This window comes from Hipposideros armiger, unplaced genomic scaffold (genome assembly GCF_001890085.2).
Source record: "Hipposideros armiger isolate ML-2016 unplaced genomic scaffold, ASM189008v1 scaffold_420, whole genome shotgun sequence".
Lineage (NCBI taxonomy): Eukaryota > Metazoa > Chordata > Mammalia > Chiroptera > Hipposideridae > Hipposideros > Hipposideros armiger.
This window is the reverse complement of record NW_017731770.1, coordinates 846,117-870,919: the sequence shown is the minus strand read 5'-3', so window position 1 is coordinate 870,919 and position 24,803 is coordinate 846,117. Positions and strand designations below refer to the sequence as shown.

General features: G+C 40.0%; 1 protein-coding gene across 3 annotated transcripts; it reads right to left on the bottom strand.

Moving 5' to 3' along the window:
• Positions 1 to 249: 249 nt before the first annotated feature.
• REST (RE1 silencing transcription factor) lies at positions 250 to 22,940 on the bottom strand. Of its 3 annotated transcripts, XR_002126431.1 has the most exons (5): positions 22,611 to 22,940; positions 19,342 to 20,245; positions 13,231 to 13,314; positions 3,550 to 5,982; positions 250 to 2,316 (listed from the first exon to the last, which is right to left on the bottom strand). XR_002126431.1 is itself a non-coding variant. In XM_019664396.1 (4 exons), the coding sequence occupies exons 2-4, from the start codon at positions 20,234 to 20,236 to the stop codon at positions 4,061 to 4,063; spliced, it is 2,901 nt and encodes a 966-aa protein (XP_019519941.1). In that variant the 5' UTR covers positions 20,237 to 20,245; positions 22,611 to 22,940; the 3' UTR covers positions 250 to 4,060. The 3 variants fall into 3 exon arrangements, 2 of the variants coding, with proteins under 2 accessions (XP_019519941.1, XP_019519942.1); XM_019664396.1 differs by having other exon boundaries at positions 250 to 5,982; XM_019664397.1 differs by lacking the exon at positions 22,611 to 22,940 and adding an exon at positions 21,822 to 22,342 and having other exon boundaries at positions 250 to 5,982.
• Positions 22,941 to 24,803: the final 1,863 nt, after the last annotated feature.

The window sequence follows — 24,803 nt, the reverse complement described above, 5'->3', positions numbered from 1 at the left end:
CTATGACTTGTCCTCTCATTGTTTCTCCCTCACCTCCACCTCCCAGAAAGCAGAGCACAGGAAGACATTCTTTGGACTACTATCCACTAGATTGTTATCCCAAACATCAAAGATTGCCATGACCTTTCTACTTACGGTGGGTTATCTGGAAGAAATAATTTAGGAAATTATTAATACACTTGCAATTCCAGCAAAATAAAATTGGCTTCCTGGATACTTAATATACCAATAATAAACAAAGGCATAATATGATTTTTAAAACTTTATTTCAACATAACTATGCTTACAGAAATACACTCATATTGGTTAATAGAATGCAATTTAAGTTTAACTTATTCTACACAATTTGGACCAAAATCTTGGTACATGGCTTAAGCATTAAAAAAAAAAAAAAGAAGGATTTGCAATCTGGTTTATTTTTCATCTATTACAAATGTATATAAAAGATCCTCCACCAAATGCTGCTAAAGCAGGTAGCAAGGGCCTTGAGAAATTAACCTTTGGTTTGTCTCTGAAAAATAACACGTATTGCACTGTAAAATTATAAAATTGTTGCAACAAAACATTGTTGCAATGTTTCAATGCCAGTTTACAAAGTTCAATAACTAGTAGATGCTGAAAAAGGTGGGGAGAGCCTATGTACATGTGAAACTGTAAAAGCTATCTGATTTAGTTAACATTGCATGTAGATTGCAAATCTACACAAACCAAGACTCAGATAATTTCCTGAATCTGAATGAACACTATCAGTTCAGTTCATTTGCTGAGGTCAACAAGGAAACTCCACACAGTTTTTCCATTTATGCAAAAAAGAAAATTATGTTTCTTCCCCAGCTTTTCAGTCCAGAACTGCTATTAATTATACTACAGGTAGTCCTTCCATTGTCAACATTCATGGAGTGACATGTGATGAGGTCTACTTGGGTTTAAATATGAATTAGCACTCATATGCAAAATAGTCCCCAAAGTTAAAGACCACATGACTTCAGAAGTGACTCTAAAAAATAAAATGGCCCTTCTTGGAAGACTAGAGCACAACATCTAGCCATAGTTATAAGAAGCCATATTAAAAAATAAAAAAAGTTACCCCTTGTGAATTACACTTGAATTTAAAAAAAAAATAAGCCCCAAAGAAGCAGCTCTGAAAAGAGGCCAGTTATAAGAAACCTCATCAAAAAAAATGTTGCCCCTTATGAATTACACTTCAATTTTTAAAAAACGTAGCCCCAAAGAAGCAGCTCTGAAAAGAGGAAAAAATATAACTTAAAGTATCTTGAAAAACAATGTAAATATAGGTTCAAATGATAGTTAAGAGATACATTTTGATAAAACTACCTAGGATTAGGCTTATAACAACTTCTAGTATTTCAAGTTTATCTCTAGTTACTAAACATCGATTTACAAATACCATGTTCATTTTTTAGTCCTTTATCAAAAGGGAAAATTCTAGCTTCAATTCTATCCAGTGGAGGGGAAACTGAGAAAACAAAAAGATTCAAACAGTTCCATGCAAATATCACATTTTTTTCAAATGGAAGAACTCCCAACTAGACCAGGAGTTCTAATATTAATATGCTTTTCATTGAAACAATTTTTAATAAGTACAAATACATGGCATTAAGGTTCAGAACCTAATATAGGCCTGACAATCATCAAGTCCTTGTTTTCTGGAAGAAAGGCCTCAAGTCCTACTCAATTTCCAGTAACAATGTTTTCACAGATCAATTTAACAATAAGGGGTTTTAATTTCCTTCATATTTTTGTTTTTAGCATTCTAGTCTTAAAAAAACTAGATAAGAAAATCAGTCCAATTCCCCATAAGTCAATTTTTTTTCTTTTGCAGTATGAAAGAATCCACAAAAACCTCTTCCCCAAAATGATTCACAATCTCCAATTGGTACTTAACATGAATCTTTTCATATATAATGTAAAAGGTAACTTACATAAAATGTACTCATGAACATTAAAACTAGTTGTTAGAAAGATTTAACTAGCTTTATAATTTAAGTTTTAAAACATAAATATCTGCAGCTTGATCTTCTGTTGACAATGATTGTCGGAGCCAAGAATTCACCTAGAATTCAACAATTACAAATTCCCATTCATGCACACAAAACACACACCATGAACACACAACTTACTCCTCATGTCTTGAGAGAATCTTCTTTGAATCTTTGGCCTCCCAGTCAATTCAAAGTTCAAATGTCTTTTAACTTAAACTTCACTCTCAGATTTTTAACAAGTTTTCCACCCACACTTCATCAACGCTTTTCCTAATCTTTTTCATGTTGCACTGCCAAATTCTGAAACCTGCGCCTCAAAGAGATCACCAGATAAAAGAAAATCAATGACATATAAAGTGGTTATTTCAGAATAGAAATTAGGAAATCAGAATTGTTCAAAAGATTCCCTATTGGGATCATACTTTATTTTTACTGCAATGAATAACTACTATTAGCAAGAAAAACCCAACGTTGGATTCTTTCATATTTTTGGCAAATGGCCAAAGAACCTACCAAAAAAGTTTGGGCGTACACACTCTTTTTCATACAAAGTGTCCGCATAGGAACACCAGGATAGCTGCAATTCATTTGAGGCCTCACCTGTAGAAAGAGGCTGTCACTTGAACAGCCAGGAAACCCACTAGTTTGTGGAGATCCCTGAGAAAGTGTGATTTTAAAATCTGGACTGTATTTAAGTTTTGCCAGCCTTTTTCACTGTATTCATAGGAAGTAGCAGCTGGTCTACCAGCACTTAATACTACCTTTCTCATCCTAGGTTTTCCGTATAATTGCTATGGCTTTGGAATCTCACAACTGATATTCTGTATAGCTTAAAGGAGTAACTAAGTCTTTTAATTCCAGGTTTGCAGTTTCCAAATATCACTTATACAGCTCTGTATATATTTCCAAATATACAGCTCTTTACTCAGCTGAGTAGCCATATAGACACCAACCATTCATGAAAAAGGTTTTCCTCAAAGATATGACTTAACACTGTATATTTAAGAAATAGCTATACTAAAACAGGCCAAAAAATGTTACTCATGGTTGGTATTTGAGATAAAAATCCATTCAACATAGAGCCTAGTGGTTTATTAATCTGCAAACTGAGAGCTGTGAATTTACTACATCCATTTAAAATAAATAACATGAAATACAGATTCTGGCATAGATATATGAACATCAAAATCAATGAATTGAACCTGCATGTTTCATCTGCTCACAAACTTTCACACACTAATATTCTGCAAAAAAGACAATTGCAGCAAAGGAAAAAGAAAACTGCCCTTTTGCAAACAAGACTAAAAGCATCCCTCCACAGAGGACAAAATAAACATGCATATATATGTATAAAGTGTTACTGTTCAACACAAATGCTATTTCTACAAAAAATTTAACTGCATAGGTTAAAAAAAACAACAAAAACAATGTGCAACATCTTAAGCCATTAAAGCACCAAAATAAAAAAACACACCAAAATCATTGTTTTTATGACGATTAACATACACAAATAAGAAATATTGATCAAAACTCAGGAAGTAAATACCTGGACTGAAACAATGTCCATTGTTGGGAGAGTTTTTCTTCAATTTAAATGTCTCTTCTCATATCTAAAAAAATTTTAAAGTGCTAACTTTATATAAAGCAGGCAAATTCTTCAAGTAATTTGCTATTTAAGTATGCCAATTTTTATAGATCTAAACGAGGAACTAAGAATAAACTAAACTCAAACAGGAAGACAGACATGGGGAAAAAACTGACAAGTTATAGCTAGACAAAGCAATAGAATGCTATAATACCACCTTGGCCTTCTTGTTTCAATTAAATGCATAAGCTAACAGATTTAGCTGTCTGCTGGTTTAGTACACTAACTCCATTGGATTTGCTAAAATTTATACAATGCCTATAGAGTCCTAAGGAATAGAGTGCTACTTAAAAATCAATATCGGACACTAATTAAAGCAATTTTTAAAATAAAAGGTTGTCTACTACTATAAATGAATATAAAATGTAAGACACCTTACAAACTAAGAACTGAAGCCTTTTCCAAAGTTTAATTACTCCTGCCCCTTAGCTGCTTTTTCAAGGAAGTATACATTAACTAAATGGCGATTGAGGTGTTTGCTGTAATCTTTTTCCTTTCTAAAAGAACGATCACAGAAAATACAAACAAAATCCCCCTCAGCCACTTTGACTACCAAGGCTTCCTTTGCATTTTTTCTACTAGTTCCTTGTGGAACTGGCCGAGCCCCATTCAATCCAGAATCATCACTACCCTCTGACATGTTGTCACTTAGGTCACTTCCATCATGACTGTGGATGCCTTCATCTTCATCCATTTCCTGAGACTCATGTATTGCCATGGTAACAGGAGGTGATGCCACATTAGTTTTGGATACTGCTTCACCTTTTTCTATTGGTAGGGGAAGAAGCAGGGGTGAAACTGGTTCTTCAACTGCTGAGTCTTTACCAGGGGGATTCTCTGTTTTGTTTTCATCAGTATCCATATCCATTCCACAAAGCCTATTGTCAGCCTGATGTTTACCATCTAAAGTTTCACCCTCTGGCGTAGTCAAGTTTTGTTCAGAGGATGAAATATTGGCAGATTCCTTGATAACTGGAGCAAGACCAGCTAGACTCTTCTCTGCCCTTTCTGCTTCTGCTTTTTGAAGAGGAGCTTCTTTACTTTCTTCGCCTTGGGTGAATAATTTTTGGTCTTTTGACTCCTCTTCTTTTAAATTTTCCTTTGGCAGCGGTGATGATGGAGCTAAGAGATCCTGTGCACCTGCACTTTCCTTTAGAAGCTGGCTGTCTTTAACAGGCACTAAGCCAACTTCAATAAGGACTTGCTCCTTCCGTGCCATTTCACTCTGCGTGTTAGACTTTTCGTTTTTATTATCTTTTCGAGGAGACTTTTTGGGAATCAGTTCCGTGTGAGAAGAAGGCTCCATAGGAGGAGGAGGCTCCATAGGAGAAGGCTCCTCCATCTCAACAGGCTCCTTCTGAACCAGCTCCATGGGAGGAGGCGGCTCTGTCTGCGCAGGCCCCACCTGAGGCGGCTCCATGGGAGGCAGCAGCTCCGTCTGAGCAGGCTCTTTCTGAGCAGGCTCCCCCTGAGCAGGCTCTTTCTGAGCAGGCTCCCCCTGAATAGGTTCCTTCTGAGCAGGCTCCTTCTGGGCAGGCTTGCTGCTCTTTTTACTTGATTTATTTTTCAGAGTTTTCTTCTTTGTACTTTTTTTCATGCAAGCATTTTGCTTTTTAGTCTCCTCTACTTTGTTTTCACCCTTTGGCATTTCCTGACTATTTTTGGATTTGCTTTCTGTCTTCTTTTTCTTTTTTGTCACAGGTTCCTCATCATTAATAGGATCTTGTACAGAATGGGCTTCAGCTTCCATCTTCCTTTTGCTTTTCTTGGTTTTACAGGTTTTTTCTGAATTATTTCCTGTACGCACATCCATCTCTTTAGTTTCCATTGCTGATTTGCGAGTTCTGGTAGTCACTTGGATTGAAGCATTACTACAAGGCTTTTTCTCTTTTGAAACATTATCTTTTTTCTCCACTTTTACAGACTTCTCATTTTTCTTTCCAGCCACATCTCCCTTTATTTTTGTTTGCTCTGTTTCTGTTTTTTCATTGGTATTATTATCAGGCAAATCAGCCTCCCGCTTTTTGGTTTTCTTTAGTTTCACTTTTGAGACATCCATTGTTTTATTAGGACAAGTAGGATGCTTAGATTTGAAATGATACTGCAGATTACACTTCTTGGAAGCTGCATAGTCGCATACAGGACAATTGAACTGCCGTGGATTAACATGTAGCTCTACATGTTTTTTGAAGTTACTTCTATCTGCTGTTTTATAGTCACAGTGTGGGCAGTTAAGAGGTTTAGGCCCATTGTGAACCTGTCTTGCATGGCGGGTTACTTCATGTTGATTAGAGGCCACATAACTGCACTGATCACATTTAAATGGCTTCTCACCTGAAGGTAAACAAGAGACATTAAAGACATAGATTAAGAAATGAATTCAAGATTTTATTAAAATACAAGGAATTGGATGTATGTAAACAAAAAAAGAAAACCACAAAAACTATTGAAAAGACTGTTTCATGCACTTTACATTTACCATATTTATTTGTATATCTTTTCTCTATCCCTTGACGCTGATTCTCAAACCAAATGAAAACAATAATTACCTCACAGTTAGCCATCATCTAAAAAGCTGATCAAGCTAGGGCTCTCAAGGACTATTAAAGAGCAGAGATTTGTTACTGCTCTTTACAATTACTGGCAAAGTTAGCTGAACTCTGGATGTAATTTTGGGGCTACGGCACTCAAAGAAGAAAAGATAATTTTAAATTTGTTTATGTTTAGTTAAAACAAACATATAATGAAATGGAATATAAAATTCATACATTTTTAAAATAAATCTTGAGACTTCAAAAAAATGTATCTTATGCTCGAAGCTACACTCCCAGACCTTCAGTACAAAAGATTTAAAACACTGCTATAGTCTCAGGGAGCAAAGGGCTTTTTCTTTCAATTTAAACCCTTTTGTCCATCATGGCAATAACTGAGTCAAGCTTCATTCATTCAGCAAATTTTTCCAATGCCAAAGTTGCTATTTTAAAGCGAAAACATAGCCACGTCAGAAACCTGGGCCCCACCTTCTTCTAAAATATGAGCAAAAAAAACTAGGTAAATGAGAAGGGGCATACAAATAGATATGGTATGTAAAATAAGCAAAGTCAAAACCACAGTACATATAGAACCAGAACCCCCACCCCCAAATTAAAGGCATAAGAGTAACACATTCTACCTGAATACATACCCATCTAGATCACACTCTAGTAAATATTACCAAGTGGTATCCATACCCCACTGGTCCAATGGAATGCATAGTAGAAAAATGGAAATTGACATTTATGAAAATTTATCTCTCAAACATTCTCAAATTCATATCAAATCTTAATTTTTTCATTAAATAAAACTACTCAGACATTAAGTAAAACCATGTAGATGGTAAACTTTACACGATTAGAAAATGTCTGATGATAAAAGGCACAAAAACAAGTCCTTATCCAGGTATGTAGCTAAATGGACAACTCTTTTCCGTGTCAGTTCACTAACAGATTCATAAATAGAGGTTTCTACAACATGCTTCATTGCTCTATAGTACTTGGACTTTATCTTGTCCTCTCCAGTGAATCACTTCAATGAAGACAAACATCTGGTTAACACATATAGACACAGAATAGGGAAAAACAGGCGGCATAATAGTTAAGAACTTGCTCTGGAGTAACACTACCTGGAGTGGGACCATCTGGAGGATCAAAAACGGGCTATGCCCCTTACTGTGAGATCTTCAGCAAGGTACTGAAAACTCCCTAAGGCTCAATTTCCTCACCTGGAAAATATTCTTGAGTGTTGTGAGCTAGCTGTAAATAATCTAATCCATATAAAACACTTGGCATGGGGAAGATAGCCAGGCAGTCAATATGCATTACCTGTAATTCATCGCTTTTAGAATGAACTGGTTAATTTTTAGTATGGGTTTTTAAAAAGGTGGGGGTAGGCGAAAAGGTCTCATGTTTATCCTACCTTTCCATATAAACCCTACCTCTGAGTAAATAAACAGCTGATGGAGTTTGTCTTCTTATGAAAATATGTGTGCTAATAATAAAAAAATAATTTTAATGAAAATACCATCATTTTAAAACCCCTCGTGAACGAAGGTATTTACAGAGCAGGCATCAATCAAGGTACAAGCTTCCACCTATGAAATTGTCAGGGAATGGGAGGATGTAGGAGCCAATTTAAAATCTGATGGCATCATTTACTTGTTCCATTCATTCCCCCCCCCCCATTTTCATTTTATTGCCACAAAATCTTGCTTGTATTAGAATATCTATTCATCAAAATTCAGTTTATTAGTACCTAGCTGAATGTAAATCCTTTTGCCCTGTACCAGTGGTTTTTAACTTAACTCCCTTTTCCAATTCTAGTATTATTTACCTATGTTTTAATCTTTGTAAGTGTGTCATGTCTATTTTATTCTTCCCAAATTAGTTGATAGATGTAAGGCAAATTCAAAAGGGAAACGATTTTTTTACAAGCTTCCCGTGTTCTTCTTCTTCTTTTTTTTTTTAAAGATTTTTATTGGGGCATTGGGGGATGAGAACAGTGCTGGGGAATTGGGGGAAGGGGAACAGACAAGCTGCTGTCCTTTTGTTCTTCAGTCTAGTTGTGGAGGACGTTGCTTCACTGGCCCAAGTTGGCACCATCATTGCGCTCTTCCCGGGTGAGGCAGATCAGTCACCGGCTTCTGGACGGCCGCTCACGGCAGCTGCTGGCTGCTGGCTACACACGGTAGCCCATGGCAACCTACGCCGTCACCGGCGACTCAGGGCAGCCCAGCTCCAGGTTGAGCTGTTGTTCAGCATCTTAGCTGTGGAGGGCAGTGTCACTAGCCCTCATAAGTGATCCGAACTGGGGCCCTCTGGTGTCCCAAGCCAGTTAACCATCGCGCCACTCGGCCGGCCCACGCTTCCCATGTTCTTATCAAGAATCATCCAGAAAGAATAGCAAGGGAAATTTCTAATTAAAGAGTAAATGGGGCGGTCTGGCAGATTGGCGCATTGGTTAAGAGTTGGCTTGGAACTTCAGCTCTAAGCAGCTGGGCCCCAGTTCAGATCCCACATTAGGGCCAGTAACGCTGCGCCCTCTACAGCTAAGATGGTGAACAACAACTCGTCCTGGAGCTGGGCTGCCATGAGTCGCCAGCTACGGTGTAGGCTGCAGCCCCTGTGGCAGTGGGTTGCCATGGGCTACCGTGTGTAGCCAGCAGCCAGCATGAGCGGCCATCAGCCACAGTGAGCGGCCGTCCAGAAGCCGGCGACTGATCTGCCTCACCCTGGAAGAGCGCAATGATGGTGCCAACTTGGGGCAGTGAAGCAACATCCTCCACAACTAGAATGAAGACCAAAAGGACAGCAACTTGTCTGTTCCCCTTCCCCAATTCCCCAACACTGTTCCCCTCCCGACTCCCCAATAAAAAATCTAAAAAAAAATTTTTTTTAATTCTAGAATTCAGGCCGGCCGAGTGGCACGTTGGTTAAGAGCTGGCTTGGGATGCCAGCTCTGAGCAGCAGGGCCCCGGTTCGGATACCGCATTAGGGCCAGTGATGCTACGCCCTCTATAGCTAAGATGGTGAACAACAGCTCGACCTGGAGCTGGGCTGCCGTGAGTCGCCGGCAATAGCGTAGGCTGCAGTGAAGCTGCAGTGGGCTGCCGTAAACTACTGTGAGTGGCTGGCAGCCGGCATGAGCGGCTGGCAGCTAGTGTGAGCTGCCAAGAGCCGCCGTGAGCAGCCATCCACTGCCTGGCGACCGATCTGCCTCTCCCAGGAAGAGCGCAATGATAATACCAACATGGGCCAGTGAAGTGACATCCTCCACAACTAGACTGAAGAACAAAAGAACAGAAACTTGTCTGTTCCCCTTCCCTGATTCCCCAATGCTGTTCCCTCCCCCAGTTCCCCCTATAAAACCTTAAAAAAAAAAATCTAGAATTCACAAAGAGTCTCAAACCATAACATCTTTCAAATAAGCCCAGCTATTAAAATACTGCCTTCATAAGAATCAAATACTTGGTGAAAGGAAAATATGTTATTGCTGAATAAAATAGTTTTCTATCTTAAAAAGTCATGAATGGAGGTGGAACTTGGCAAGTTTTTAATTCCCTTTAACATCCATTACGCTCATAATTGGAAAATATTAAAAATGAACTCTTATGCTAACAGATGTAGAACTAGCCAGTGTTATACATACAAAAATATCATAATGGCAAATACAAACTATATGTATTTCATCCAATAGAAAATAATTTCACCCAAGATGAAATGGAAGCATCTCCAGTGAGAACAGGAAAGAGAGAGCTGAGGATAATGTGTGTCTCTAGGACTACCCAGGTGAGGATACTCAATGACCATTAGGTAGAAACACCAATAAAATAGAGTTACACCAGATTAGGTTAGTGTGTCTGTATTTTCATCAATATCCAATTTTCTTTTTCACCAAACCCACATTCTGATCCCTTCCTTATTTGGCCTGTGAAGACCCACCCTATAGATGGAAGTGCTCCAAGTAAATAATCAACGTAGTTTTGCCTCATAAACCAATCTCTTCGTCAGTTTAGCTAAACGTACCAACTCAACAGGGCCTAATCTCTTCCAGAAATAAAAGACTGAACACATACTTCTCTTCCGTAAAATAACATTCACATGAGCAAGGAACCAAAATGCCCACAGTGACCTGGATCGACAGATGCCAGAGCATAGACAAGACACCCAAGATATTCATGCAACCCAGTCAGAAACACTGTCTACCCAATTTGACCCAACTTAGTTTCACTTTATTCCAAGTGTTATTAGTAATGTCTATTAAAAGTATTAAAACATACTATCTGCTGAAAATAATTCAGAACACAAAATAGACTAACCATGTTTGTTTTCTGTTTGCGACTCAAACTGTTGTAAAAGACAATGGCTCTGCTCTCTCAATACACTGTGGTTCCAATTTCATTATGCAGTGGCTTCTGGAGCCATTCTGAGCCATAATGTTCTTATTAACACTGTTGATAACTGAAAATGGGAGAGGGGGGAGTCTAAGCCCAAACCCTAGCTCTTCTAATTTGAAAAAATGACAACCTTACATAAAGCATTTATCCTTTCTAAACCTGTATCCTAATGTACAAACTGGGACTGAGTATTTTAGGAGTACTAAGATTAGAGATAACAAATCCCAGCATGCATACAATAAATAGTAGCTACTACTCATTATCTAAAAGACTTTTAAAAGTCCTGCTGTACTGTTAACAAACAGCAGCTACTAAAAATCTTTAAAATATAGCAAAGAAATTTCAAAAGACAACAGTTTATTAAACTCAAAATTGTTCAGGCAAAGATTATTGACTAGTGTAAAACACCATAGATAAATTATTATAAATACAGTGGAAAAAATACAACTCATTCTAATCCAGTGACCCAGCAACACTAATAACGGGTCAACCAAATATGATGTCAAATCAAACATCACGAAGTATCAAGCATTTAGATTTAACTCCCAGTGTACAAGGAATGTAAGGCACAGGGACAGAGGAAAAAGCAAGTGACACCATGAGAAAGTAGTAAGACAAATCCAGAAGGGGGATTTCTTCAATGCCTTAGTTTCCTCACTTGTAAAATGGGGATAATAGCACTTATACTTGTACATTATAGGATAGTTATGAAAACTAAAATGAGTTAACTCATACAAAGCTCTTAACTGTTTTATTTAAACGTTAGAGAATAGCCATCAACAGGACATAATGCCTACCCTCAACAAAGCCTGAGACAGCATCCAAGTTACCCTCAGAAAACAAAACCAGGAAGTACCCAAAAGTAATATAACCAGGTTCTGGTTAAGTGACCCAACGCTGTAGCTTATGAGATGTAGAAGAAACACTCAAAGTACATTAACATGGGTCAAGAAAGGATAGCGAGCACACCATGTGACTCCTTTATAGCTAGCTACTCAAATCAGAATCTACATTATATTCAAGTCTTACTCATCACTGACTTAAGGCAGTTGAATAGCAATAAAATGCAAGCAATATACATAATTTTAAGTTTTCTAGTAGTTATATTAAAGGTAAAAAAGAAACAGGTAAAATTAATTTTACTATTTATTTAATCCAATATACCCAATATCACTTCAACATGTAATCAATATTTTAAAAATATAATGTATATTTCCTTCATACTGTTTGAATTCCAGTAGTTTATATATCTTAGCACCAACCAGCCACATTTCACAAGCTCAGTAACCACATGTGGCTAGTGGCGACCCAATCGGACAGCACTTTTTTTTTTTAAGGTTTTATTGGGGAATTGGGGGAGGGGAACAGCATTGGGGAATCGGGGAAGGGGAACAGACAAGTTACTGTCCTTTTTGTTCTTCAATCTAGTTGTGAAAAACGTCGCTTCACTGGCCCATGTTGGTATTGTGATCACTGTGCTCTTCCCGGGTGAGGCAGTCGGTCACCGGCCTCTGGACGGCCGCTCACGCTGGCTGCCAGCTAACTCACAGTAGCTTATGGCAGCCCACTGCAGTACTACTGCAGCCTATGCCATTGCCAGCGGCTCACAGCAGCCCAGCTCCAGGTCGAGCTGTTGTTCACCATCTTAGCTATGGAGGGCGCAGCGTCACTAGCCCTAAAGCGTCACTAGCCCTAATGTGGGATCCGAACCGGGGCCCTGCTGCTCAGAGCTGGCATCCCAAGCCAGCTCTTAACCAATGCGCCACTCGGCCAGCCCCAGGACAGCACAGATTTAAAGTAATTGTTTTATAAACAATTATAATTGTTTATAGGTCTATACAGATTTCTGTTAATAGCAAGATTTTAGCATAGTCTGCTCACAGAAGTACAGACATATTCTAAATCTGGAAGGAGTGTTCTGATCAGACATGGCAGTGCACCAAGGGTCAATCATGGCCAAAATGCAATAATTATCCATTCAAGACCACCTATGCTAATATTTACTGTTTAACTTGTCTACCTGCACACCTCAATAATGGGGACTAATTCTGGTTGGTGATCCTGATTATTTCACTGGAGTAGATGAAATCTTCCACTTGTTATAGTCCTGCATTTTATCTATTATAGGTTAATAAATTACTATCCTGGACTACATATATCATTGTTTAAAGTTTGGATTTTGTGAATCAGTCCTCAGCAGCCCTATCAACTCTCAAAAGAGAACAAACCCAAATTTCAAGACCTGAGAAGCTAAGGACTCTCTGGAGCCTGGCAACCACACACTGTGAAACTTGGTGTCATACTGTGTTGGGGAAGGAGTGTGAGAAGGTGGGAGTTCTTCAAAAAGGATGAGCCAGCCTTGCTGTCTGATACCAGTCCAGCTTTTTATTAGAGTCACGGAACTTGCTGAAGAACTGACAAAATTAACGACCCTCCTTCCAGAACAAGAGCGCACACATATTTACATTCAGTGTCAGGAGCTTCACCAATGGACTCTGTTAAGAATCTCCACTTAAATATAGCTCTACACTAATAAAAACTGGCTTTTACCTCTAATACCTAAATTATATTAAATATAATCATAAATAATGACCCAATTCCAGGTCCAGAACTTCCTTATAAAATGAAAGAAAAGTTCATTTCTTACCAACCTGAATGAGTACGCATATGTCTAGTTAGATGAGTCTTCTGAGAACTTGAGTAAGGACACAGTTCACATTTATATGGGCGTTCTCCTGCAAAAATATAATGATTAATATTTAAATATGATAATATAAGGCAAATATAATTCTCACTAGCAATATATACAATAATCAGAGTATTTTTCACAAGAATCTTTTTTCCTATTCCTGGAAAAATAGTCAATTTATATCATGTATTAGAAATGTAAATGATTTAACTCAGAATGCACATAACTACATTTCAACCTTGCTGAACATTTCATTGGCTTTCTGAATTCGCACAGCCCTTTACATTTTCACAGTAATGCTACCTGTTATTACTTTAAATAGTAAGAACTGAGAACTTATCTTGATATGGTATCGAGGAGCATTCTTGTTTTAAAAGTAATTGGAATTATCCTTTATAGAAAAACCTACCTAAATTTTCTGATGGCTTCAGTAACTTTTTTAATCCTTATAAATGATAAATCTATCATTAGAAATTGTTAAGCTTAAAACAAGAATGCTTCTTTGAGTGGGGATTTTGTTGCTTTTAGCTAAAAATGTCAAGTGATAGATACAATTTTTATAAAGTAGTCAGGTCAGTGTCAAAACAAATTTTACTGATAAATCCATAGGGACTGAGAGCAACTTTAGAAGATTTAGCTTTAGCCAGATTTAGTACTAAAGAATTTAAGGCTCTGGGCTGGTCGAATGCACATTGGTTAGGAGTTGGCTTGGGACTCCAGCTCTGAGCAGCACGGCCCTGGTTCGGATCCCACATGAGGGCCAGTGACACTGCCCTTTACAGCTAAGATGGTGAACAACAGCTCGACCTGGAGCTGGGCTGCCATTAGTCGCTGGCGAAGGCGTAGGCTGCAGTGGGGCTGGCAGGAAGCAGGCATGAACTTTCGTGAGCTGCCGTCCAATGGCTGGCGAGCAACTGCCTCACCCAGGAAGAGCGCAATGATAATACCAACATGGGCCACTAAAGTAATGTCCTCCACAACTAGACTGAAGAACAAAAGGACAACAACTTGTCTGTTCCCCTCCCCAAATTCCTCAATAAAATCTTAAAAAAAAAGAATTTAAGACTTAAAGGCAGAAATGTGTCTTCTCTTTTGGGGCGTGGGTTGTCAATCACAAAACAGATTTAAAATTTTAAAAAGCTTGACAATTTGTTTCATCTAGTCTTTGGATACAAGATAATAATTATGACCTTGAGCAAGTTTCTACATCTATGAAAGTAACAGTACCTGACTTCCTAGAAGTGTGAGAATTTAAATTAAGATTATACATGCAGAGCATTTAACACTGTGCCTGGCACATAAAGCCCTCAATAAATATTACTTATTATTTTGTCTGTAAAGTATGATACAGTAACAGATGTGTCTAATAAAATGAGACAAGGAAAAGCCAAGAAGTAATGAAAAAAGGAAAAAGAATGTGGTGATAAGTAGGAAATGTGTTCCTAGTAACAATTCAGCTGTAATTAGCTGGTAGCTATAGATTAGCTGGAAATAGCTCATAGCAGAATGACTACTTTGACCTGGAAGAATGTGAAGAGTTTTTAAAATGTTAACTGTAGTTCTGTAAAAAAGATCCACAAATGACCAATAAGCATATGGAAAGATGCACAATATCATTGAAAGATGCAGCCATGAGGGAAATGCAAATAAAAATGACAATGAAATCAAGACTTCACACCCTATAGGATGGCTATTATCAAAATGACATGTTAACAGGTGCTGGTTAAGAGGGGGGGAAACTGGAATCCTTATACACTGCTGGGATTGTGAAATAATGCAGGCACTTTGGAAAACAATTTGGCAGTTTCTCAAATGATTAAACATAGTTACCATTTGGCCTAGCAATTCCACTCCTAGGTATACACGGAAGGGAGGGAAAAAAAACTTCTGTCCACACAAAAACTTGTCCTTGAAATACTCATAGCATTCTTCATAATAGCCAAAAAGTGGAAACAATCCAAGTATCTATTAACTGATGAATGGATAAACAAAATGCTGTGTGTCCATACAAGACATTATTTAGTAATTAAAGGAAAACAAGTAGTGTACATACAACACGGATGAACTTGAAAATATGCTAAGTGAAAGAAAGTAGTCACATAGAACCACATACTGTATGATTCCATATAGTATATGAAATGTCCAAAACAGGCCAATCCATAGTAAATTTGTATGTAAATTGTATATCAACTAAGCTGTTACAAACAAAAATAAATGAAAGAAAAATTAAATACTATTACAGGTAGATTAACATAAAGAATCAATTAAGGATAATTTACTTCTAAATTCTTTATAGAAGAATAGATAGCTTCTATCTGTGCAATTCTATGCCATAGGCATAATACTCTACAAAATTTAGTGATTTTTCACTCACACATACAGGCATAAATTTCATCTACTAAAGTATAATTTGTAAACTGGTTAAATATCTAAACCACAAAATTAAAAATCTTTTGATTGAAGACTCAAATTAAAATAATCAATCCTCAGCCCCCACCATAATGATTACTCATAAAGAGAGATCAGGAACTTTGAATCTCAGTGTATGTGACCTTGGGCACAGAACTTCAGGCTTTCAAACCTGAGCCTGAAGCTTTCATCTCAGTAAACAAGGGCAATTATCAAGTACCCTGTTTTCATCAATGGATTGTTCTGAAGATTCACAAAGGATATAAGTATTTAACACTGGTCATTCAGTAAAACAGAAAAAACCAACTAAGTGACTGAAAACTAGGATACCTAATGAGAAATGAGGAGTAAGCGATTCTGCTATCATTTCTTATCTCCACTCCAACACTAGATTAATTTACTTTTCCATAAATACAAATTTCAGAACCATGCATTTAATACCAGATACTCAGAATTTATATAATCAAAATTATCCATCCAATTTATATACCAAATTGTTTTTCTTTTTTTTCTCTCTCTTTTGTTTTCAAAGATTTTATTGGGGAGTTGAGGGAGGGGGACAGTGTTGGGGAATTGGGGAAGGGGACAAGCCAAGTTGCCGTTCTTCAACCTTCGTTGTGGAGGACGCCAGTTGCCATCTGGCTTCCCGTCTGCAGCTTGTGGCCTCTAAGCTCAGGTGCTGTGTTCAATCTTAGTTGCGGTGGGCATAGCCACCATCCCATGTGGGAGTTGAACCAGCGGCCTTGTTAAGAGCACACGCCCTAGCCACTGAGCTATCCGGGCAGCAGCTCAGCTCAAGGTGCTGAGTTCAGTCTTAGCTGTGGGTAGGCGTAGCTCACCATCCAACAGGCAATCTTGTTACACCAGCTGAGCCATCGTGCCACCTGTTGGCAGCTCAGCGACAGCTCAGCTAGGGCGCAGCGTCACTGGCCCATGTGGGAATTGAACCGGCAGCCCTGTGCTCAGAGCATGCACTCTTAAGCCAACTCTTAACCAACTAAGCCACTCGGCCAGTCACCTAATTGCTTTAAAGTGTGTTTTTTTTTTAAGTCACAAATAAGGTAATAGGGGGGAAACAGCTTTTAAAAAAACATTTTTAAAAGCATAAAGACCAAATAGGTTTAACACTAAAAAGTTAAATGAGATATAACCAATGTTAGCTATGTAAATAATAACCTTATTGTGAAAATATCAACCTTATATTAATGTGGAAAAAAACATTAATACATGGTATAGCTAACTATGTAAAATATAGCCATTAAAAATTTGTCCTTGGGGCCGGCTGAGTGGCTCAGTTGGTTAAGAGCTCGCTCAAGAGTTTGAGCTCTGAGCAACAGCGGTTCGAGTCCAGCCCGAGCTGAGCAGCCGCTGAGCTGCCAACAGGTAGCAGGATGGCTCAGCTAAAAAAAAAAAAAAAAGTAAAAATTTGTCCCTAGACAAGTAACTAGATGAAAATACCACTATAATAAAAAAATAATTAAGAACTGGCAAAAAGTAGAGTTCCTTTATTTTAAAGAAACAGAAAACAAAAAACAAACCTGGAAATACACACCAATACTGAAATTTCTCCAGTTGTTTCTGTTTTTCTTTTCTTTTTTCCTTCTAAAAATGTTCTTAAATCAACGATTTAGATTTATTATTGAAAACATTTTTAGTTTTTTGGGAAATTTTTTAAATTGTTCAGTGGCTTAACAGTTCCGAAGTTACCAAACTAAATCAAAATTTAATCCAACAAAGGCACTGGGGTGCTGGTAATTTTCTCTATGTTGATTGACTTGCCTGGTGGTTATGAGTATATATATTTATAAAACTTCATCAAGGTGTACAAATAAAACTCACATACTTTACCACATTATAGTTACTACCTGAAAGCTCTACATTATGGCCAATTCTAAATTAGCCCCAAGGTTTTAAAAAAAATGTTAAATGAATATAAAATACTTATGGTTGAAGTATATGTGGTATTTGGGATTAGTTTTAAGATACTGTAAGGTTAGTTTAGTCTAACAATTTGATGAACTTAAACTGTTAAGTGATAAATGGGGTAGGATTCCCAAGTAACTTTGTTTCCTAGGCTATGTTATTTTTGTAATGTTTGAACTTCTTTACTTTTGAAATAAAATGGTTTCAAAGCATGGAGATAATCAATCACAGGTTACAAGAAATTCCAAAGGGACTACAAATTCTTTTATGTGACTAGATTTAAAGCTTTAAATACAGGAGCCATCTGCTGGGGCTTAGAAGTCTTTCTTGTAATGGAATTTTACCTGCAAGTTTTAAGTCTACCACTTCAGCAAAGCAATATCAATTTCCCTCCCCATCGTGTCCCACTTTACCTCTGGGGCTCAGTCCTACAGAGGGACAACTCCTGCCTGCAAAAGGGATCTGATCCAAAAGCATCCCATAGCAGCATCCTATGGGCCCTTTTCGTTTGTGATCCGAAGAGTACAGTACTAGATTATTTTATCCCTTTTGTTCAGATCCGTCATCAGTCCTCCAAAATACCAACTCTGACCAGGAAAATATAATGTAAATGTGAAAATTAACTACCAATAGTTACAAACATTTCTCTGAAAAAAATAAAACCCATAATTACAAAGATTTGAAAATCAATTTAAAAGTGAATAATTAAGAGGTGTTGGGGAATAATGGGGGGTGACCATTGCTAGGGGTTTCTTTTTGGGGTGAAGATGTCCTAAAATTGATAGTGCTGGTGGCTGCACAATTCTATGAATATATTAAAACCACTGAATTGTACCTTTAAATGAATTGTGTGGTAGGTCAAGTATCTCAATAAAGCTGTTATTTTAAAAGATGAATTGCCAAATGTAACAAAATATTGATAACTGTTGAGTATAGGAGATGTTGGTGCATTGTAGCATTCTCTTTACTTCTGAGATGTTTGAAGTTTTTCGTATATTTAAGATTGGTCCATTTTTTTGACAGCAGGCATTAACTAATAAATTAGAACAGTCCTCTTACTTATATGCATTTGAATATGCTGAACATTATTGTTTTTTGTCTGAAAAATAGTTGCCTTTTCCACATGTGTTTGCTTTCTTAAGAAAATGGTTTCAAGTGTGGTAATCCCACCAATCTTTTAAAAACTAACATCTCAATTTACTATGTTTTGGAAACAAGTTCAGTTGTTCCATTTAGGAATCATTACAAGTCAAATGTTTTAAATAGTTTGAGGCTTCTGTTAAATGTAGTTACACAAGGGTTAACCACTGGATTTTTCCTTTTAGTCTAAGCTGTCAATTCCTTTGGGAAACTGTACTATATCATAGATGTATTCACTGCCAACTGAACACATCTTCTTAAAAAAAAAAAAGTAGTCTAATTTGGCTAAATGGTCTATTCCAAGTTGTTAGAATATGTATTTTAGGAAAAACACTGATAAGATTTCTCTTGGATATTCTTCCATATAACACTCAACTTTACAGATATTCCTTCACTGAATCCTTTAATCCTAGAGTATACTGTTACCCCCATGGAGAATTTGAAGCACAGAGGTTAAAAAAATTTGCCCAAGATCACAAAGAGAGCAAATGATGGAACCAGGATTTGAACCCAGAGTCTTCTTTTTTTAGCACTATTTTTAACTACCCACTCAACTATCAGAAGTGAGTTGAACTTATATTAACTACAAAGGTTCTCTTACCTGTATGAGTTCGAACATGCTGAACATAATTGTTTTTTCTGTCTGAAAAATAGTTGCATTTTCCACATGTGTATACTTTCCTTGGGAAATGGTTTCTCAAGTGTTTTCTCCAGTGGTATTCGCTTACTGTGGTGTACGTGCAAATGATGCACTTGTAGACTCGCTCATTATCCCCAGCTCTGGTGTGGTGTTTCAGGTGAGCAGTATAGTGATCATATCGATTGGTATTGTAGCCACAGCGGTCACAGCGAATGGGGCCTTTGGAGAAATCTCCCTCTTCTGCAGTGGAAGAGCCAGATTCCCTGGCTTTTGCTTGCTTCTCTGCACTTTCTTCCACAAAAAATTTCTTGGCACTATGAACTCTGATATGATGCACAAACTGTTCTTCAGATTCTGCTTCATACTGGCATGGCTTACAGCGAAAGGGTTTGGTCTTCAAGTTCTTGCATTTGTCCTCTGTTCCAGGTGTTTCAGTAGGAAGATCTTTATTTGAGCTGTAAATTTCTGGGGCAGCTGAGACCTCAAACACAGGCTGTGGTTCTGCAACACTGAGTTCCAAACTTTCCAGTCCCATGTTTTCCAGTCCACTGGGTTCACCTTTTATTTCAGGTGATTCCTCAAGTCCTTCACCATCACTATCTGAAAAGTTGTTATCCCCAACTGGCATCAACTCTGCCATCTGTCTTTCTTCACCAACCAGGTAATCACAGCAGCTGCCATTTACTTCCCCAGTTAATGCCACATTTGCTAACATAATAAGCTGAGGCGCAGCCAGTTCAGCTTTGGAGAGGTCATGCAAGTCATACATGTCATTAGGTAAGGCCATGCCAATATTGCCACTGCCGTTGAACAGGCCTCCTCCTCCAGAAGACTGCCCCATTACCTGGGTGGCCATAACTGTATTCTGAATTCAAAACAAAACAAAACACACAAAAGCAGAAGTTTAAACACAATTTTTACTGGTCTGAAAGCAAACATCACTGTAATTCTTCGTAACTTTAAGAAATACTTTTCCAATATAATCTTTAAACTCAATGAGCTTCATTAACTACTAAAAATAAGCCTTTAAAATATTGTTGTAATTCTGAATTCTCTTTACTGCATCACCACAAAAATTTCTATTACCCATATGAAAAAATTTCTATCCATTGTTTTGATATAATTCATCCATCAATTAGGTCTACCACTGGCATGCTTCCCCTCAAGCACTTTTAATTTTTCTGATGAAAAAAAATCAGTAACCTTCGTTTTTAATGTTAATTAAAATTATTTTTAAAATTCAACACATGAATACCAACTGCTAGTTCCCAATTCCACCCTTCAACAGTTTATTGGTCTGAATCAAAAAGGGGAGAAATCCAAAAGCCAGACAAACATGTCTGGAAAAGTAGAAGCCTGTGATAATTGGTCAATTGAACTGAATTTCACATTATTAACTCAGCTAATTCCAGAAGAGTATAAACTACTGTGAAAAAGTACCCCTTAGTTTCTTTTTTTTTTTTTCTAACTTGACCTGTATAAAAGGAAAAAAAATTACAGACCTTTTCTCTTGTGAAAAAGGAAGTTTGGTGTATTCAAAACTTCACAAATGAAACTACAGAATCTTTCAAACCTCCTAATAAAATAATCATTCAACTCTACTCGACAATCAGCAACTTTCTTGCATTGTGCTTGACTTGGCCTACTTGTCTAGTGGAAGCCATTACAAGATCACCTTCTTGAAAAGATGTTGGGCTTTTTAAAAATCGTCTTAACCAGGTTCCTTTCCAACCTAAAAGGTGCTATTCTCAAAGTAGGTGTTCTCTTGCAAATAAGAAAAAGCAAAATAAGTGGCAAGTATTGAAAAATAATGATCAAGTTAAACCCAAAATACAAAAAGTAATCCGTTTCACTTAAGTGCATAAACACAACCCGGTTGAGTTATACGAACCAACAAAAGTTGGAGTCAAATGCCATCACAGAAAACAAACCGAGGGCAAATGCTGTCCCAAGACTCTAACAGCCCAGGCTACTCGATAATTTACCCAACATCGACTTTTCTAATATCCCCCAAACCCTAACTACCATCCCTAGGGGAATTTTAACGTTTGTCCGGAAGACCGTCCAAGCATAGCCCGAAAGCCCAACGTGTAGCACGAATTCCTATGTGCTGCTGCCACCAGCGCCTGCCTTGGCGGCGGCATTCCTGACTGAAATAGGCATTCGGCCATTTTCTCAAAATACCAAACACAAAGCAGCTCTTTGCAAACTCGGGCGCTCTCGCTTCCTCTCGGCTCGGCCCGCTCAGTGCACACATTTACACACCAATTCGCGGGAGTTGCCCCAACACTCGTTCTGAGGTTTTTCCTGTGCTCCCCAACACTAAAAAAGGCAAGGGGGGCCAACTCGAGGCGCCGCTGGGCCAGACCGAGTCTTCCCCAGCTGAGGCTGCCCCCTCCCTGGCCCGCGGGCCCGAGTCCGGGAAGACGGAGGAAAGTTACCGCGTCGCTGGCGTCCTGTCTCCTCTCGCCGTCCCTGAGCTCGCCCTCCGCTGCGGGCCGGGGAGGCTCCGCGGGCGCCCTCCGGAGGCGTCCGGCCCCGAGCGCCTGAGGGGGCCCCCACGCGCGCCGACCGCCCCCTCGCGCCCCGGAAGTTTGCGAACTCACTCCCCCACGGCGCCCCGCGGGACGCGAGCCCCAGCCCCGCCAGCGCCGGCAGCAAGGTGGCCGGGCGCGGAGGGCCGCGGCGATGGAACCGCCCGAGCGCAGAAATCGCTGTCCAGCCCCATTGGCGGAACCGCCTGGGCCCCGGGGCTGACTCAACCCGCCTGGCCGCACTCAACGGCGCCTTCCGGCGAAAGGGAAGAGGGAGGGGGACGGGAGGGCCGCGGGCAGGCGAGGGGCTGCGACGGGACCTGGGAGCAGCAGGAGGACGAGGAGGAAGTTTCAGGACTACGGCCCCAAGCAGCTCAGCTCCATGGCCTCAGGACCTGACTCCTGGGCGCCCGGAGGCGGCGGCCCGGCTTCGACTGGGGAGGGGGTCCTGGCACCGCGCCGCTCCCCACGGACGCCCCCGGCCCAAGCCGGTGTAACCCGATCCCGCTCAGCCGCTCGCCCCCGCCCGGCGCGGCCGCTGCCGCCAGAGCAACAGTATCTGCAAATCAGCCCTGGACAGCGCCTCGTTCCGCGTCCTTCCGCGCCCTCCCCCTCCCGCGGGCGCCGCCGCAGCCACTGCCGCCCGGCCGGCCCTCCCCCACCCCGACCCAGCCCCAAGCCCCCCGCTGCGCTTACCGGCCTTCCTCGGCGAGGAGGAGCTGGGGACCCAGCGTCGCCGCTCCTTCTCCGACTACTTTTCTTTGTTGCTGGAGTTTCAGGGAGGGGAGGGGGAAAGTGGAAAAGTTGGGCGCTGGGGCCGTCAAGGCCGGCGAAGGCCCAGGAGTGGGACTGCAGAGAGTGCTCAGGCCGCCGGCTCTCGCCCCGCCGTCTGGGCCGCCGCCGCCGCCGGGGTCTGGGGCCCGGGGCCTCGGCGGCGCTTGCTGTGCTGCTGCGCCTCGAGCTCGCGGGAGCCGCACATTCCAGCACAGGAGGCAGAGCTGCGCACCCGACCCGCGCCGCCGCCGCCCGCGGGACACGCCCCCTCCGCCGCCCGCGCGCGCCCGCAGGACACGCCCACTCCGCCGCCCGCGCGCGTGGCCGTCTGGCGCGCCCCGCCCCGTGGCGAAGCGGTTAGGGCTGGGCGGGGGCTGGGCTGGGCTGGGGGCAAGCTGAAGGGCATCTTCGCGTAATCCGCCCGGCCCCTCACTCTTGCCCTTAGGTCAAAAAAAGAGGCAAGCCGTTTCCCTTTCTCGATTTCTTTCATAAACAAACAACAGAAAAGTTTAGCCCCCAGCTTTGGCGTGCATGCATGAGAATAGAGCTGTTAATAGAAAAATCTGCAGGCTTTGACCGTTCTCTTTGAGAACTTTTTACGCCCGCCTTTCAAGTCTAACGTGCTCGAAAATAGCCTCCAGAATCTCAAGTCTCCATCCATAGACACCCTTAACAAATTAAGTTTCGTTTAAAGCGCCAACGGTAAAAATGGACTCCAAATTTCAGACGGTAGGCGAGAAAAATGCAGTCAATGCGTGGGTTGTGAGAAGAAAATGTTTCGGGAAGGTAGTGGACTCAAAACCGAATGAGGACTGACGGGACAAGTCCCTAGACGTAGCAGGAAGCAGGTCATTGCTGAGCCATCAAAGCATGATTTCAGTGGAGCAATTACCCCCAGATTACAGATGGTAAAGAGGGTGGTGAAGACTTGGAGGCTGCCTGGTGACCATGTGTCAGAGAAACCTGGCTTCCACATTTTATTGGGTAACCATGCATAATACCAGGCATATAGTAATATGCTAAGAGAGTTCTGTGCACTCCTTCCCTTCTATTTGTACCACAACTGCCGTCTTAGTCTACCTTTGATACTTTAAATCACGCCAGTCCTCAGAAATGTATTGGCTCCCTTAAACTTCTTAGTGTGATATTCAAGGCCCTGACTAAGTTTATCTAGATAAATCAGAGTATCACTAGTATTATAATAGAGATAGCAGCAAGCACTAGGGGGATTCAGAGTAGAAAGATAGTTCCTAACCAAGAATATCTAAAAACTTCTTCCAGATGATTATCCAGTCTGGCCTTGGAGAATTTCAACGGGTGGAAAGTAGGGGAAGGAACTTTCTACGTGGTGAAAACAGCAAGCTCAAACACCCATCTGTTGAGACTTCCCTAACACCTTCTCCACTCCCAGTTCGTTTGTTTTTAAGTCCCTTCATTTGTTTCTCTTGAGGACAGAACTTCCAGACTCCTGACTTTCCTGGACTATTCCTCGGTAGGACCCTTGTTTTTCTATATCGGAACAATATATTATTAATGCAGCATCAGATGCACGGTGGCATGAAGGCCCCAAGGTGCTTAACCATCAAAGGGTTTGATTACTGCTTACTATCAAATGCAAGCCCTCTCCATGAATCAAACTTGAGAAGTAATACTTTTCATTGAACCAAAGAAAGAAAGAAAGAAACATATAAAAGAAGGAAGGAAAAAAGAAAAAGAGGGAAGGAAACTTTTTTAGGCCTGGTACAAACTTTTCTATATTCATTCTCTTTTTTTTTAATTTCATTATTCTCTTTTCTTTTTTTCTTTTCTTTTCTTTAGTGTGCATGGTTTTTTTAGATGCTTTAGCCCAGGGAATAATTCTGGCCTCTATCAAAGCCCTCAAAAACATGAACTTTTTTCCTTCCCCTTCCTAAGTCCAAAAAGGCAAAAATGAAATATCTCTTTTTAAACTTATTAGATAAATGTTCTTCATTTCCTCAATCTGACTGCTTACTGGAAATGTTTTATTAATGGTGATTTTATTCTCACATATTGTGATGCAAATAAGAAAATGGCAAATTGGCAGCTGTGTTCATTTAAAATTAGCAGAGGCCCTTGTTCAAGAGATGGCATATT

Bases quoted from the DNA above. Each gene is read 5' to 3' on its own strand.
- REST (XM_019664396.1), bottom strand. From the start codon at position 20,236: ATGGCCACCCAGGTAATGGGGCAGTCTTCTGGAGGAGGAGGCCTGTTC. The intron at 13,315-19,341 runs GTAAGAGAACCT...ATATTTTTGCAG, and splicing joins GCATGTTCGAACTCATACAG to GAGAACGCCCATATAAATGT. The intron at 5,983-13,230 runs GTTGGTAAGAAA...GTTTACCTTCAG, and splicing joins ACATATGCGTACTCATTCAG to GTGAGAAGCCATTTAAATGT.